The sequence below is a fragment of the Salarias fasciatus genome, chromosome 3 (assembly GCF_902148845.1).
Source record: "Salarias fasciatus chromosome 3, fSalaFa1.1, whole genome shotgun sequence".
Lineage (NCBI taxonomy): Eukaryota > Metazoa > Chordata > Actinopteri > Blenniiformes > Blenniidae > Salarias > Salarias fasciatus.
In genome coordinates, this window is record NC_043747.1 from 7,593,542 (window position 1) to 7,607,073 (window position 13,532).

Below are 13,532 nucleotides of genomic sequence, written 5' to 3' on the forward strand. Positions count from 1 at the left end.
CAGACCAAATTCACACTACACTCGGCCGTTTCAGCTTCCGTTTCATTTTGACAAAATGTGGTGGAGCAACACAGGGAGGAAACACTTCTCACATTTGAACGTCATAATGAGACTATGGCTACACATACTACTGTAAGAAACTCTTCAAAAAGTGAGATGAAGCACAATATGTCCCCTTTAAGGTAAAATCATGATGAAAATGGATGTTTATGGAGTAGCAAGGTTCCCAATGACCTGGACTTTGGTCGGCAAGCGGACGGCCTCAGTCGCGGACCGGCAGGGGGCTCGGTCCTGCCCAATGCGGCTTTAATTATTTATTCCTACCCCCACATCATTGCCATTGTCTTAATGTATAAAGCAATACACATTTATAATGATTATCACTTTCAATCCATTAAAATCCAACAATATACTGTACTGTTAACAGTTGAAACACACCTGTTACACAAACGGCACCATAACAAACAATCCTCATGTTATCATTGAACCGTGCACCTCACCAGAATCAATCCTTCGTATCTCTTTTTAAATTGGTCTGAATTTGTCAATCGTTTAGTCTCCACACAGTTTATTCCATATTTTTACAAAGCAGTTTGTGACAAAGAATCTTTTCTGAGTGGTTCAGACTTCATGAGCTGTAAATTGTATCTCTCCTGTTTAAAGAATACTCCGAAGATTTTGGACCCACGCCCTATCCCTATCATTTTTATAGTGAGACAAGATCAAACATACCTTTATTGTCTCTTTGCCTCCAGTGGCTGGCTCTCAGCTGTTAGCATCGTAGTTAGCTTAGCTCAGTAGCTGGAGGTGAACAGGAGACAGAGTCGGACTGACGAAAGTGGACAAAATACTCCTCATAGTGGTCCGGGGGATGGCGTATTAGCATGTGAAATAAATCCGAATGGTTATAAAAAAAATTTTAAAAGACGTGTTATCTTTTCCATCAGTTAAAATAACGTTTTGATACAAACAGACCTGCGCATGCGCAGTGGTCCGTGGAAGGATATACCGGAGCACAGCATTAGAAGCCATAGACCAGAGGTGGGAGATTGGAGCCTGATCAAGTCATCTCCATGCCATGTTTTTGCACATCACTTGCATATCGCACCAGGTGAATCTAATCAACCCTGTGCCTCAGCTTGTCTGTGGTACATGGTCAGAGCAGGGTGATCGGGTGAGAGAGAGAATAACCTACGACTTGTCGACGTTTCTGTGATGTTTAGAGGGGAGTCTTCAGGTGTTGGTACAAATTAGACGTGTATCCTCTGGATCTGGCTGCTGTACGGTGACACAATCTACATTTGACTCCACGTCGTTTTTTTCAAACCCAAAGTAAGTTCAAACAACTGAACTACAATTCTTTTTTAATACCAACTGCTCCACACCCTCTTCTGTTGTCATCTCAGCCATTTTCACACCGTGAGTGAGTCACACTGAAAACTTTTTGCTCCTCACGACACCGCAAAGCACACACGCAGGGTTTGTTGTTAGCAACCTGACGCTAGTTAGCTGCAGCAGTGCAGTGCATACATACTTGCTTCCTGTTGTCATTTCTGATTGGCTGGTGGCCCGGAACGCGAGACTCGAACGTTTTGATTGGCGGACAGGTCTGTCACTCAAATGCCTCGAAAAATCTCAGCCCTGTGTGGTTCGGTTACCACTAGGCCTGGGCGATAAAACGATAGCGATAATTATCGAAATATATTTTTTGTCAATAGAAATAATAAAAACGTTCGATATAAGTCGATAGATTTAAACTGTAATTACACCACCCAAACACCAGAGAAAGGGGGGCGCTAATGCGACATGAACGCTAGTTCTCGACCAACATTCAAGCGAAGAAGAAGGTGAGGAGGCCCAGAGCGGCTCGCACAGAGCATGAAAGCTGAAGGACAACACCACAGCCAAAATGAGCGATGATGAGACGGAGGATTACACCGAGCCAACCCACTCAAAGCATGCTGAAAGAATCGTAGACAAGGGAGGCCCCTCATCTTCAGTTGTTTGTTGGTATTTTGATTTTAGCCGAGCGATGCCGTGCAGTGTGCTGCTCACACGGAGCTTCGAAGCGGCACAGAGCGGGGTGGCGCTCACTCGTAGCGGAGCGTCCAGCTCAATCGATTGAGCGCAACTGCTAATATTAGCCGCAAACGCGGAGCTATTATACTCTATTGTTTTTCATGTCCGTTGCCCAGGCGCTGCAGAATTTAGCGCGGGCGGGGCGCCCGGACTGGAAAAAGATCTGGCGGAAACCCTGAGTGTTGAGCCCAAGCAGCAACAAACCCTCATTACAGCATTTTTTTTGGGCACCGTGCAATGTTCTTCATTTTAACTTTTAATTTTGTGCAATGTTCCTCATATTTGTGAAATGCTGTGTAGTAGTTTGTCATGTTCTGACATAAAAGACTGGTTAAATTACAAAAAGCAGCATCTGGTTTTGTCAACTTTCACTCATGGTCAAGAATCAGCCTTCAAATTTGAAAGAAAAAATGATTTGACAATTATCGTGATAATTATCGATATCGACTGATAAGAAAATTTATATCGTGATAAAATTTTTTGTCATATCGCCCAGGCCTAGTTACCACAGTAGTTAAAACCTCAATTTCGATGAGGTGTCGGTTAATCTTGCAGTCCTCAGACAGTGCTCTGACTGGGAACTCCATTGTTCTACTGGGGCACTTCAACGCCCCCGTGGGCAGCGACAGTGAGACCTGGAAGGGGGTGACTGGATCGCACGGCCTCCCCGATCTGAACCCAAGTGGTGTTTTGTTATTGGACTTCTGTGCTAGTTACAGTTTGTCCAGAACAAACACCATGTTCGAGCACAGGGGTGTCCATAAGTGCACTTGGCACCAGGACATCGTAGGTCGGAGTTCGATGATCGACTTTGTTGTCATGTCATCTGCCCTCGGGCCGCATGTTTTGGACACTCGGGTGAACAGAGGGGCAGAGCTGTCGACCGATCACCACCTGGTGGTGAGTTGGATTCGCTGGCGTAGGAGGAAACCGGACAGACTTGGCAGACCTAAACGTGTTGTGAGGGTCTGCTGGGAACGTCTGGTGGAACCCTCTGTCAGCAGGGTTTTCAACTCCCACCTCCGGGAGAGCTTCTCTCATGTCCCGAGGGAGGCTGGGGACATTGAGTCCGAGTGGACCATGTTCTCTACCTCCATTGTCGAAGCAGCTGCCCAGAGCTGTGGTCGTAAGGTTTCTGGTACCTGTCGTGGCGCCAACCCCCAAACACGGTGGTGGAAACCGGAAGTAAGGGCTGCCATCAAGCTGAAGAAGGAGTCTTACCGAGCCATGTTGGCTCATGGGACTCCCGAAGCAGCTGACTGGTACCGGCAGGCCAAGCGGACTGCAGCCCGAGTGGTTGTGGAGGCAAAAACTCAGGTCTGGGAGGAGTTCGGGGAGGCCATGGTGGAGGACTATCGGTCGGCTTCGAAGAAATTCTGGCAAACCGTCCAGCGCCTCAGGAGGGGAAAGCAGGTCTCCGCCAACACTGTTTACAGTGGAGGTGGGGAGCTGCTGACCTCAACTGGGGATATTGTTGGACGGTGGAAAGAATACTTGGAGGACCTCCTCAATCCCGTCACCGCGTCTTCCGTGGAGGAAGCAGAGGCTGAGATCTCAGAGGTGGACTCGTCCATCACCCAAGCTGAAGTCACCGAGGTGGTCGGTAAGCTCCTCGGTGGCAAGGCACCGGGGGTGGACGAGATTCACCCTGAGTATATTAAGTCTCTGGATGTGCAGGGACTGTCTTGGTTGACATGTCTCTGCAACATCGTGTGGCAGTCGGGGACGGTGCCTCTGGATTGGCAGACTGGGTTGGTGGTCCCCCTGTTTAAAAAGGGGGACCGGAGGGTGTGCTCCAACTATAGGGGGATCACACTCCTCAGCCTCCCTGGGAAAGTCTATTCCAGGGTACTGGAGAGGAAGATTCGGCCGATAGCCGAACCTCGGATTCAGGAGGAACAATGCGGTTTTTGTCCTGGTCGTGGAACAGTGGATCAGCTCTATACCCTCCATAGGGTGCTCGAGGGTTCGTGGGAGTTCGCCCAATCAGTCCACATGTGTTTTGTGGACTTGGAGAAGGCGTTCAACCATGTCCCTCGTGGTGTCTTGTGGGGGGGGGGGGGGGGGGGGGGGGGCTCCGGGATTACGGAGTCTGGGGCCCCTTGTTAAGGGCCGTCCGGTCTTTGTATGACCGGAGTAGGAGTCTGGTTCGCATTGCTGGCAGTAAGTAGGACCTGTTCCCGGTGCATGTTGGACTCCGGCAGGGCTGCCCTTTGTCACCGGTTCTGTTCATTATCTTCATGGACAGAATTTCTAGGTGCAGCCAGGGGCCGGAGGCGGTCCAGTTCGGGAACCACAGGATTTCATCTCTGTTTTTTTTTTTCCGATTATGTTGTCCTGTTGGCTTCATCGAACCCAGACCTACAGCATGCACTGGGGTGGTTCACAGCCGAGTGTGAAGCGACAGGGATGAGGATCAGCACCTCCAAGAAGGTGAAGGTGGCTTGCCCTCTCCAGGTCGGCGGAGAGACCCTGGCCCAAGTGGAGGAGTTTAAGTATCTTGGGGTCTTGTTCACAAGTGAGGGTTGGATGGAGCATGAGATTGACAGGCGGATTGGTGCAGCAGCTGCAGTGATGCGGTTGTTGTATCGGCCGTTGTGGTGAAGAGGGAGCTGAGCCGAAAGGCGAAGCTCTCGATTTACCGGTCAATCTACGTTCCCACCCTCACCTATGGTGATGAACTTTGGGTCATGACCGAAAAGACAAGTTCCCGGATACAAGCAACTGAAATGAGCTTCCTCCGTAGGGTGGCTGGGCGCTCCCTTAGAGATAGGGTGAGGAGCTCAGTCACCAGGGAGGAGCTCGGAGTAGAGCCGCTACTCCACATCGAGAGGAGCCAGTTGAGGTGGCTCGGGCATCTGGTTAGGATGCCTCCTGGACGCCTCGCTAGGGAGGTGTTCTGGGCATGTCCCACTGGGAGGAGACCCCGGGGAAGACCCAGGACACGCTGGAGAGACTATGTCTCTCGGCTGGCCTGGGAATGCCTTGGGATCCTCCCAGAGGAGCTGGAGGAAGTGTCTGGGGACAGGGAAGTTTGGGCATCCCTGCTGAGACTGCTGCCCCCGTGACCCGGCCCCGGATAAGCGGTAGAAAATTGATGGATGGATGAAAGCCAAATTTGAGCACAATTTTTGTTGCTGTTTTTTTTTTTTTTTTTTTTTGCAGAATAACAATTCTTTTCAGGGAACCTGCAGGTTTTTCACCATAGGTTAGATAAGCTAGTATCAGTGAGTTAAATGATATTTTCCAGTGTGGATTCCGCACACACACGGACACAGGCAGCATGGACCAGACTTAATGAAGGACTCAACTTTCAACTACTGTTGGATTTTGAAAGTTTTGAGTTTCACTGTTTGAGTCCTAGTTTTTTTTTTAATAATTATTTTTAAAAGCTTGAACTGTAGAAGTAATATAACTAATACTTCATTGTGTTTTGTTTTTGTCCCCGCAGAGCTCCTACAGCACCATGACTGTAGTGAGGAGCAGCTCTTCAAAGAGGAAAAGCAGGAGGAACCAGAACCTCCACACATCAAAGAAGAAGAAGAAGAACCAGGACTTCTACAGTTCAAAGAGGAGCAGGAGGAACCAGAACCTCCACAGATCAAAGAGGAAGAAGAACCAGGACTTCTACAGTTTAAAGGGGAGCAGGAGGAACCAGAACCTCCACTGATTGAGGAGCAAATGGAACTTGGTACCAGCCAGAAGGGAGAGCGACTTTTTCTGAATTTTGAAAGTGATTCCTCTAAGGTTCCCTCTTTTAAGGAGCAAAGTGACCAAAGCTTTTCCAAGCAGAGTTTTTTGAAGATTCATATGAAATCTCACACTGGTGAGAAGCCATATTCTTGTGAAACGTGTGGGAAAAGTTTTGTTAAAAAGAGTTATTTGAAAAGGCACATGAGAACTCACACTGGTGAGAAGCCGTATTCTTGTGAAACGTGTGGGAAAAGTTTAGTTAAACTGAGTTCTTTGAAGAGTCACATGAGAACTCACACAGGTGAGAAGCCGTATTCTTGTGAAACGTGTGGGAAAAGTTTTGTTGATAAGAGTTATTTGAAAATTCACATGAGAACTCACACTGGTGAGAAGCCGTATTCTTGTGAAACGTGTGGGAAAACTTTAGTTACACAGAGTTCTTTGAAGAGTCACATGAGAACTCACACTGGTGAGAAGCCATATTCTTGTGAAACATGTGCCAAAAGCTTTGACTATCAGTGTTATTTGAAGGTTCACATGAGAACTCACACTGGTGAGAAGCCGTATTCTTGTGAATCATGTGGCAAAGGTTTCCATAAACGGGCTTATTTAAATATTCACATGAGAACTCACACTGGTGAGAAGCCTTATTCTTGTGAATCATGTGGCAAAGGTTTCCGTAAACAGGCTTATTTAAATATTCACATGAGAACTCACACTGGTGAGAAGCCGTATTCTTGTGAAACGTGTGGGAAAAGTTTTGTTGTCAAGAGTTATTTGACATTTCACATGAGAAGTCACACTGGTGAGAAGCCGTATTCTTGTGAAACGTGTGGGAAAAGTTTTGTTGTCAAGAGTTATTTGACATTTCACATGAGAACTCACACTGGTGAGAAGCCGTATTCTTGTGAAACATGTGAGAAAAGTTTTGCTAAACTGAGTTCTTTGAAGAGTCACATCCGAAGTCACACTGGTGAGAAGCCGTATTCTTGTGAATCATGTGGCAAAGGTTTCAGTGAACGCAGATATTTGAAGGTTCACATGAGAACTCACACTGGTGAAAAGCCGTATTCTTGTGAAACGTAGGAAAAGATTTTCTGGTCCAAAGTTGTTGGAGAACCATGTGAGAACTCATAAATGATTGGTTTTGACATTTGGGGTGGGAGAAAGTTGAGCCACTTTGGTATTGGGACTTTTTTCTTAGTGCTTTTCAAATAGACTTTTGTTTTATTGTTTTGAAGCTGGGTTGAAAAATCGTTGCAGCTTTTCGTGCAGGAGAGGGTGAAATGTTTTCCCTTCAGTCCATTTCCGGAACGGATCCGAAGTCAAACCATTACATCACGCAGCACGCTACAAGCATTCGGTGTGTGGACATAGATGTATATGTGGAGTATGACATTAGACCTCATTGCAATAAATGCCTTTATGTCCACTGGAAGCATTTTACTTGTGAGGTGATGCACTCCGCAACTGCAACAGAGTCGCAAGTGATCTGACAGCAGGTCTATTTTCTCTGCATACTGCAGCCAACACGCAAGGGATTGGACGACAGATGAGTAAGTAAGTAAAATTTATTTGCATCGCGCTTTTCACAGACAATGTGTCACAAAGTGCTTCACAGTATAAAAATCACAAAACAGACGATTCATAGTACATGAGAACAGTCATAAAAAGTCATGTTCATAAAAAGAACAAGTTACTACCAAGACAATACTGACTGGGGTCTAGAATGCCTTATGAAACAAGTATGTCTTTAGGAGTTTTTTGAAGGCATCCACCGAGTCCAGGGAGCGCAGATCCGGAGGAAGCTCATTCCAGAGGCGTGGAGCAGTGGATATAAAAGAGCAGTCACCCCTCGTTTTAAAGTGAGTCCGGGGGACTCTCAAAAGGTTCTGGTCAGAGGACCTCAGACTTCGGGCCGAGCTGTAGGGTGTGATGAGGTTTTTGATGTACATGGGAGCCTGGCCATGTATAGCTCGGAAAGTCAGAACCAAGACTTTAAACTGGATACGGAATGCAACAGGGAGCCAGTGGAGGAATTTTAACACGGGTGTGATGTTGGACCTCCTGTTGGTGCTGGTCAGCAGCCTCGCAGCAGAGTTTTGAACATACTGGAGGCGGGCCAGCTCCTTCTTGTTAAAGCAAGTGAACAGGCTGTTACAATAGTCGAGCCGCAAGGATATAAAGGCATGAATGATCATTTCAAGCTCAGTTTTAGACACCATGGGTCTGAGCTTAGCGATGTTGCGAAGCTTGAAGAAACAGGTTCTTACCAGCTGCCTCGAGTGGTGGTCTAGTGACATGGCGCTGTCAAAGATCACCCCAAGGTTCCTCAATTCGGTCTTGCTTGAGGGGCTCAGATCACCAAGGTGCTGCTTAATAGTGGAGATGGCACTGTCTGGGGCAATAATGAGGGTCTCGGTTTTTTCTGAGTTTAGTTGGAGGCTGTTGTCTCTGAGCCACTGCTTGATTAATGATAAGCAGTTTATTAGGGAGCTCAGTTTGTGGGCTTCAGAGGGCTTGAAGGAGCAGTACAGCTGCAGGTCATCTGCAAATAGGTGGTACGAGACATCGCTGAACTACTGGATTATCTGACCCAGGGGAAGCAAATGCAGGAGGAACAGGAGGGGTCCTAGAACAGAGCCCTGAGGCACGCCATACTGCAGGCTGGCTGGCTCAGACATGATGTTGTTGGGTGACACACCGAAGCTCCTGCCAGTGAGATATGAGGAGAACCATTTGAGCACTGGACCTGACAGGTCAATCAGGTCCTGCAGCCTGTTTATCAGGGTCTGATGGTCAATCGTGTCAAAGGCTAAGGACAGGTCCACGAGGACCAGCACTGTGCACCTCCCTGAGTCAGCAGACATCAGGATGTCGCTAGGGCAGTTTCTGTAGAGTGTTGTTTGCAAAAGCCTGAAAAGTGTCATAGATGTCATACTCTTTTAAAAAAAGGTGTGAGCTGTTTCGCCACCACCTTTTCTAACAATTTGTACAAATAGGGGAGTTTAGATATCGGCCTGTAGTTTTTAAGTTCGTGATGGTCCAAGTTTGGTTTCTTAAGTTTTGGTTCTATGACTGCATGCTTGAAGGAGGAAGGAAAGACACCAGAAACGAGCGACAAGTTGAACATGTTGGTCACCCATGGTCCCACTGTGTCAAAAGCACTCACAGTGAGCTTAGATGGTAAACATCTACAGGACTGGAGGACGGTTTCGTCTTCCCCATCAGTGCTGCGACGTCTTCAAGGCATACGGGAGTAAAAGAGGACCAAACATGTAAAGGCGGTTCGACACGACCTGGACTGCACAGGGAAGGTGCTGGGATTTTATCTTTTATGTTTCTGATTTTATCAACAAAAACGGTTGAGAAGTCATTACTGTCGGCCTTACAGTGCACAGGAGCAGCCAGCGAAGCAGGGGACACGATGGAGCTTATGGTGTCAAACAACACTTTGGGATTTTTCTTATTTGATGTTATTAAAGCAGCAAAGTATTTGGATCTTGCCTCCTTAATGGTTTCATTTAAGGAGGACATTAAGTCCCTGAGGTGTAGTGCATTGCTAGACCCCACCCAACCGAGACTAGAGGGAAGTGGCAGGGTGAGTGAGGCTGTGATGCTGCATGCAGCTGTTGCACCACGATGACGTCAGATTCTGAGTTTTATGCAACTTTGTGGATAAAATAAATATTTCATGGTAACCGCAAATATGTAAAATAATCGTGATTGGCAAAAATTGTCATAATTGTGACTGCCCTAACGACATCACTATTTGATGGAGGAAGGCCATTCTACACCGGATGCTCAGTGGAACATGTCACCCAGCAGTAGCTACAAGCATAGACATATGGCTACAAGAATCAGCCCCCATCCTAATTAACGGCTGCATTTCCACCGAATCCATGAAGATTCAGAGCTCCGCAACGGAGGTTTGAAATCCCCACCAGATGCATATGTGTTGCAGACTACAAGGGGGAATTTTTTTTTTTTTTGGACCGACATCCTGTGGCTTTACAAGTCCTTCATCTGCTGTTTTAACTCACTCTGTGGCTCCATCATAGACCGAGTGGCTCCACTAAAATCTAGCGATGTCTCCAGAAAGCAGTCATCTCCCTGGTTAAATGACAACATCCTGAGCCTGAAGAGACTATGTCGGAAAACTGAGCACCTCTGGAAATCTATGAAGCTTGAGCCCGTCATTTCTGTGTATGTGCCTGTCTGGACGGATGAAAAACGCTCTCTCTCCGCGAGCTAATGTCCAACCGCTGCTGTGTTGTTGCTCACGCTGCAGTGCTGCTAAGCGCTGTTGTTGTTCTTCTACTAATTTCTGGCAGACTGGGTGCCTCACGGCACATTGCTGCCTCTCTTGGTGAAGTCCAATATCGCAGCAACAAATACGCTGTTGTTGCCAGGTCCGCTTATTATCAGCTTTTTATTTTGAAAAATCATTTGTCAATGTTGGCAGTCATAAGTTGAGGGATTTCTTTTTTCTTTTTTTTTTTTTTTGCTTGTTCCAAAGTGCCGTTTTGGGCTTTTCTGCTCCCAAACCCAGCAGAGACTTGAAGCATGCCCCTATCGGTGGCTCCAAACACATCGGTTTTATTGTGTATTTTACTGAACAAATCTGGCAACACTGAGTGCCCCTACAGAAGGAATGTGCAGCACAAGTGGCAGAGTCGAGAGACAGAACTTTGAAGAGGCACCAGCTTTGTTTAAATCTCCGGTGTGGGTAAACTTTGGTTTATACTGCTGTATAATGTATACAAGCAGTCAGGCAATAAGAGGCAGTTTATTGTTTGAAAATACTATGTTCAGTATCTGTTATCATGAGAGAAGCACATACAGTACAGCAGTGATAATGCTATTTGTTAATGTTTACTGTGAAATGCAGTTTCTGCTGACAAGCAAAATAAAGGGATATTTTTGGGACAAAAAAGTTGTTCCCTTTATGTACAAAACGTGTACCTTACCGAACCGAAACCGTGGTGCAAAAACAGAGGTACGTACCGTACCGTGGGTTATCTGTACCATTGCACCCCTAGTGGGATCTCGTTTGGATGGTTAGCGAGGCTAGGCTAATAAAATGGAGGGTGCGGAGGTCCTGGTGCTGAAGGCATGTACCGGGGCACCGCTGTGGATGCATTTCAGTTTTAAGCCCCACGATAAGGGAGAGGCCAGTGACTTAGAGGAAGCGACATGTAAACTTTGTGGTAAATGAAGTGCCGGTCAAAAGCGCTAACACGCTAAAGCAAATTATAATATCGTAGCGACTGTGGGGTCGCTGTTGTGCGCCGCATGCCGCAGGACATGCTGGGAGGGTTTTGTTTGGGCCGTTCAGGGCCATTTTAAGGGTTTATTTTTGTTCGTGTTGTTCAGTTAGTTATCAGTTATACTTACTATTTTTGTTCCTGTGTTCTAGCGTTCAGTTGTGTTACTTTTATTTTCATTTCCTGTTTTACCGTGAGTCAGGGGGGTTGCTGGGGGAGTGGCTCTCGGACTGTGAGCTGGTGAAATGTGGTGGTGGTGGAGTGCTTGATGTGTTACAATAAAGCTCTGGAGTGTTGAAACAAAAGCCTCTCATTATTTCATGTCTAAAGTCACCGCTCAGTGCTACAATATAATGGAATATAAAGAAGAACAAGAAAAAAAAGAAAAACAACAGGCAATATATTCGTAAACCGCGATTATTTGTCTGTCAATCGTCTCCAAAAAATCCTAATCCAGACAGCCCCAGATGTCCTATCTGTTTGCGGGAATAGCATTTCCAAGAGAAAGCGGAGAATGGCTGAATTTCAAAACATGTACGAGAGGGGACCAGAAAGAAACAGGACTGCGGTTCTAAATTTTTATTTTTTATTTTCACTTTTAATCAAAACTGTCACCTTCAAAGTCCTCTCCTTCAGCTTGAATACAGCGATGCAGCCGGGATTTCCATTGCTCAATACAGTCAGCATGCTCCTGCGGACTGGTGCCTTTAAGAGCTTTCTTTGATTTTTTTTTTGCACCTCTTCCATATCATCAAATCTCCGCCCCTTCAGTTCCTTGTTCATTCTCAGGAAGAGAAAGAAGTTGCAAGGGGCTACATCGAGGGGATACGGCGGATGGGGCAGCAGGGCCATGCCGTTTTTCTTCAGGAACTGTTTTACGCCCAGAGCCCTGGCGTAAAACGGTCCCCACTCTCCCACAGCGCCGGCCGCTTCAGCCTGACTGCCTCTCGGAGCCGCTGCAGCAGTGACGATCTTCCCAAACAGCCCTCCATCGTCCTCCAGCTGCCTTTTCAGCTCCTGGCAGATGTCCACGGGAGCCTGTTTCTGCTCCGTGGTTAAGAGGCGCGGGACCATTTTGGGATTTTTCGAAGAAGGGGGCGGGACTGTAATAACATAAACACTGCCTGTGAGCTGCCTGTGTGTCTTTGGGAGGTGAAATTTTTCACAGTTATGGTTAAGGCTATGCTATAGCGACATATAATGTCCAAAAGTCTGAAATCATTCTTGCTTTAATTTTATAAACACAGTCCGGTTTCTTTCCGGTTCCCCCTCGTACATAGATAAAACCCACCATCATTTTTTAAAACCAAAAGAATGCACACATTTTGGGTTCTATTTCATCCCTATTGACCGTCAGAGGCGGTACTGAAAGCACTGGAATGTTCCCTTTGCGCATGCGCAGTTCGAGTATGTATACCAGCAACTTCACTTGTGACCCCTGGGTGACCCAGGAAGTGCGTCTAAGTTCGAATCTTACCCAGGTTTGGCTCCTTTATTCTCGCATTCAGTTCGTATACACCTTACGGGACGTGCCTGTCATCATGACGCACCGTCACTGGGAGCCTTGTGACCGTATAGGTCGGAGCTGCTGATGCCTTCCAAAGGCTGTGATGTGTTGAAGTCCCATTCACCGATTCGGCGATGCTGAGGCAGTGTCGCCTGCGGTGACAGATTCATTCATAACCTCCGGGCAAACGGTAAGGTTGTTGAATCTACTACTCTTCATGAGTGATGGGGAGTAGTGGCTCGCTCCCTCCAGGTTTGTTAAAGGGGCTGTATCATGCAAAATTCACTTTTTGTATGTTTTAACCTTGTTATATAGTTATGTACTCACTAAAAACACCCCCAAAGGCTTTTTTTTTCCTTCGTGCCTGTGTGTTTGAGCTTTTGTCCTTGTTGTGCTGCTCAGAGAGGCAGCCCCTCCCGCACCCATGAAAACGGTCTGTTTCCCATGTTCTCGTCACACGGAGAAGATGGCTCCCCTGAGCCCCCCTCCCGCAGGCCCTCGGCAATCAGCGTTGCTGCTTTTTCTAACTCTGATTACGGAGATAAACTTTAACCATCGTCTGAAAGCAACAGCCAAGCAAGAGCAAGAGTCTGAAGGGTCTGCGCTTGGTGAGTTTCTCACCGGAAAAGATGTTTTCGCGTGTCTTTGCGTGTCGAGAAGCTAGAGCTAAAGAGCTAAAGCTAGCCAGCATATTTGTTTTGAAGCGCTGATTGGTTGAAGTACGCTGTCAGTCAAAGTCCACAGGGGGAGAGGCGGGATTTCAGTGAAACAGAGCGTTTTCTCTATCGGGTTTCAGAATTAACCCCAGAAAATCTTTTATTTCACACAAAATGACTTTTCCTTAGCGCCAAAAATAAACTATTACCATGTTAGAGCCATTTCTAGGGCTTGGGCTAGCTAAAGAAGCATGATACAGCCTTTAATGCTTGGAGCACGGGGACGTCGCTCATGTCCCTCGCCCGGCTTCAGAAAGTGAAGCAGCGATT

At 46.9% G+C, this 13,532-nt stretch overlaps 1 protein-coding gene across 1 annotated transcript; it reads left to right on the top strand.

The window, feature by feature from the left end:
- The first annotated feature begins 5,690 nt into the window (after positions 1 to 5,690).
- On the top strand, positions 5,691 to 6,984 carry LOC115408305 (zinc finger protein 239-like). Its single transcript, XM_030118976.1, has 2 exons — positions 5,691 to 6,529; positions 6,782 to 6,984. Exons 1-2 carry the CDS (start codon positions 5,761 to 5,763, stop codon positions 6,856 to 6,858), a joined length of 846 nt encoding a protein of 281 aa, XP_029974836.1. The 5' UTR covers positions 5,691 to 5,760; the 3' UTR covers positions 6,859 to 6,984.
- Positions 6,985 to 13,532: the final 6,548 nt, after the last annotated feature.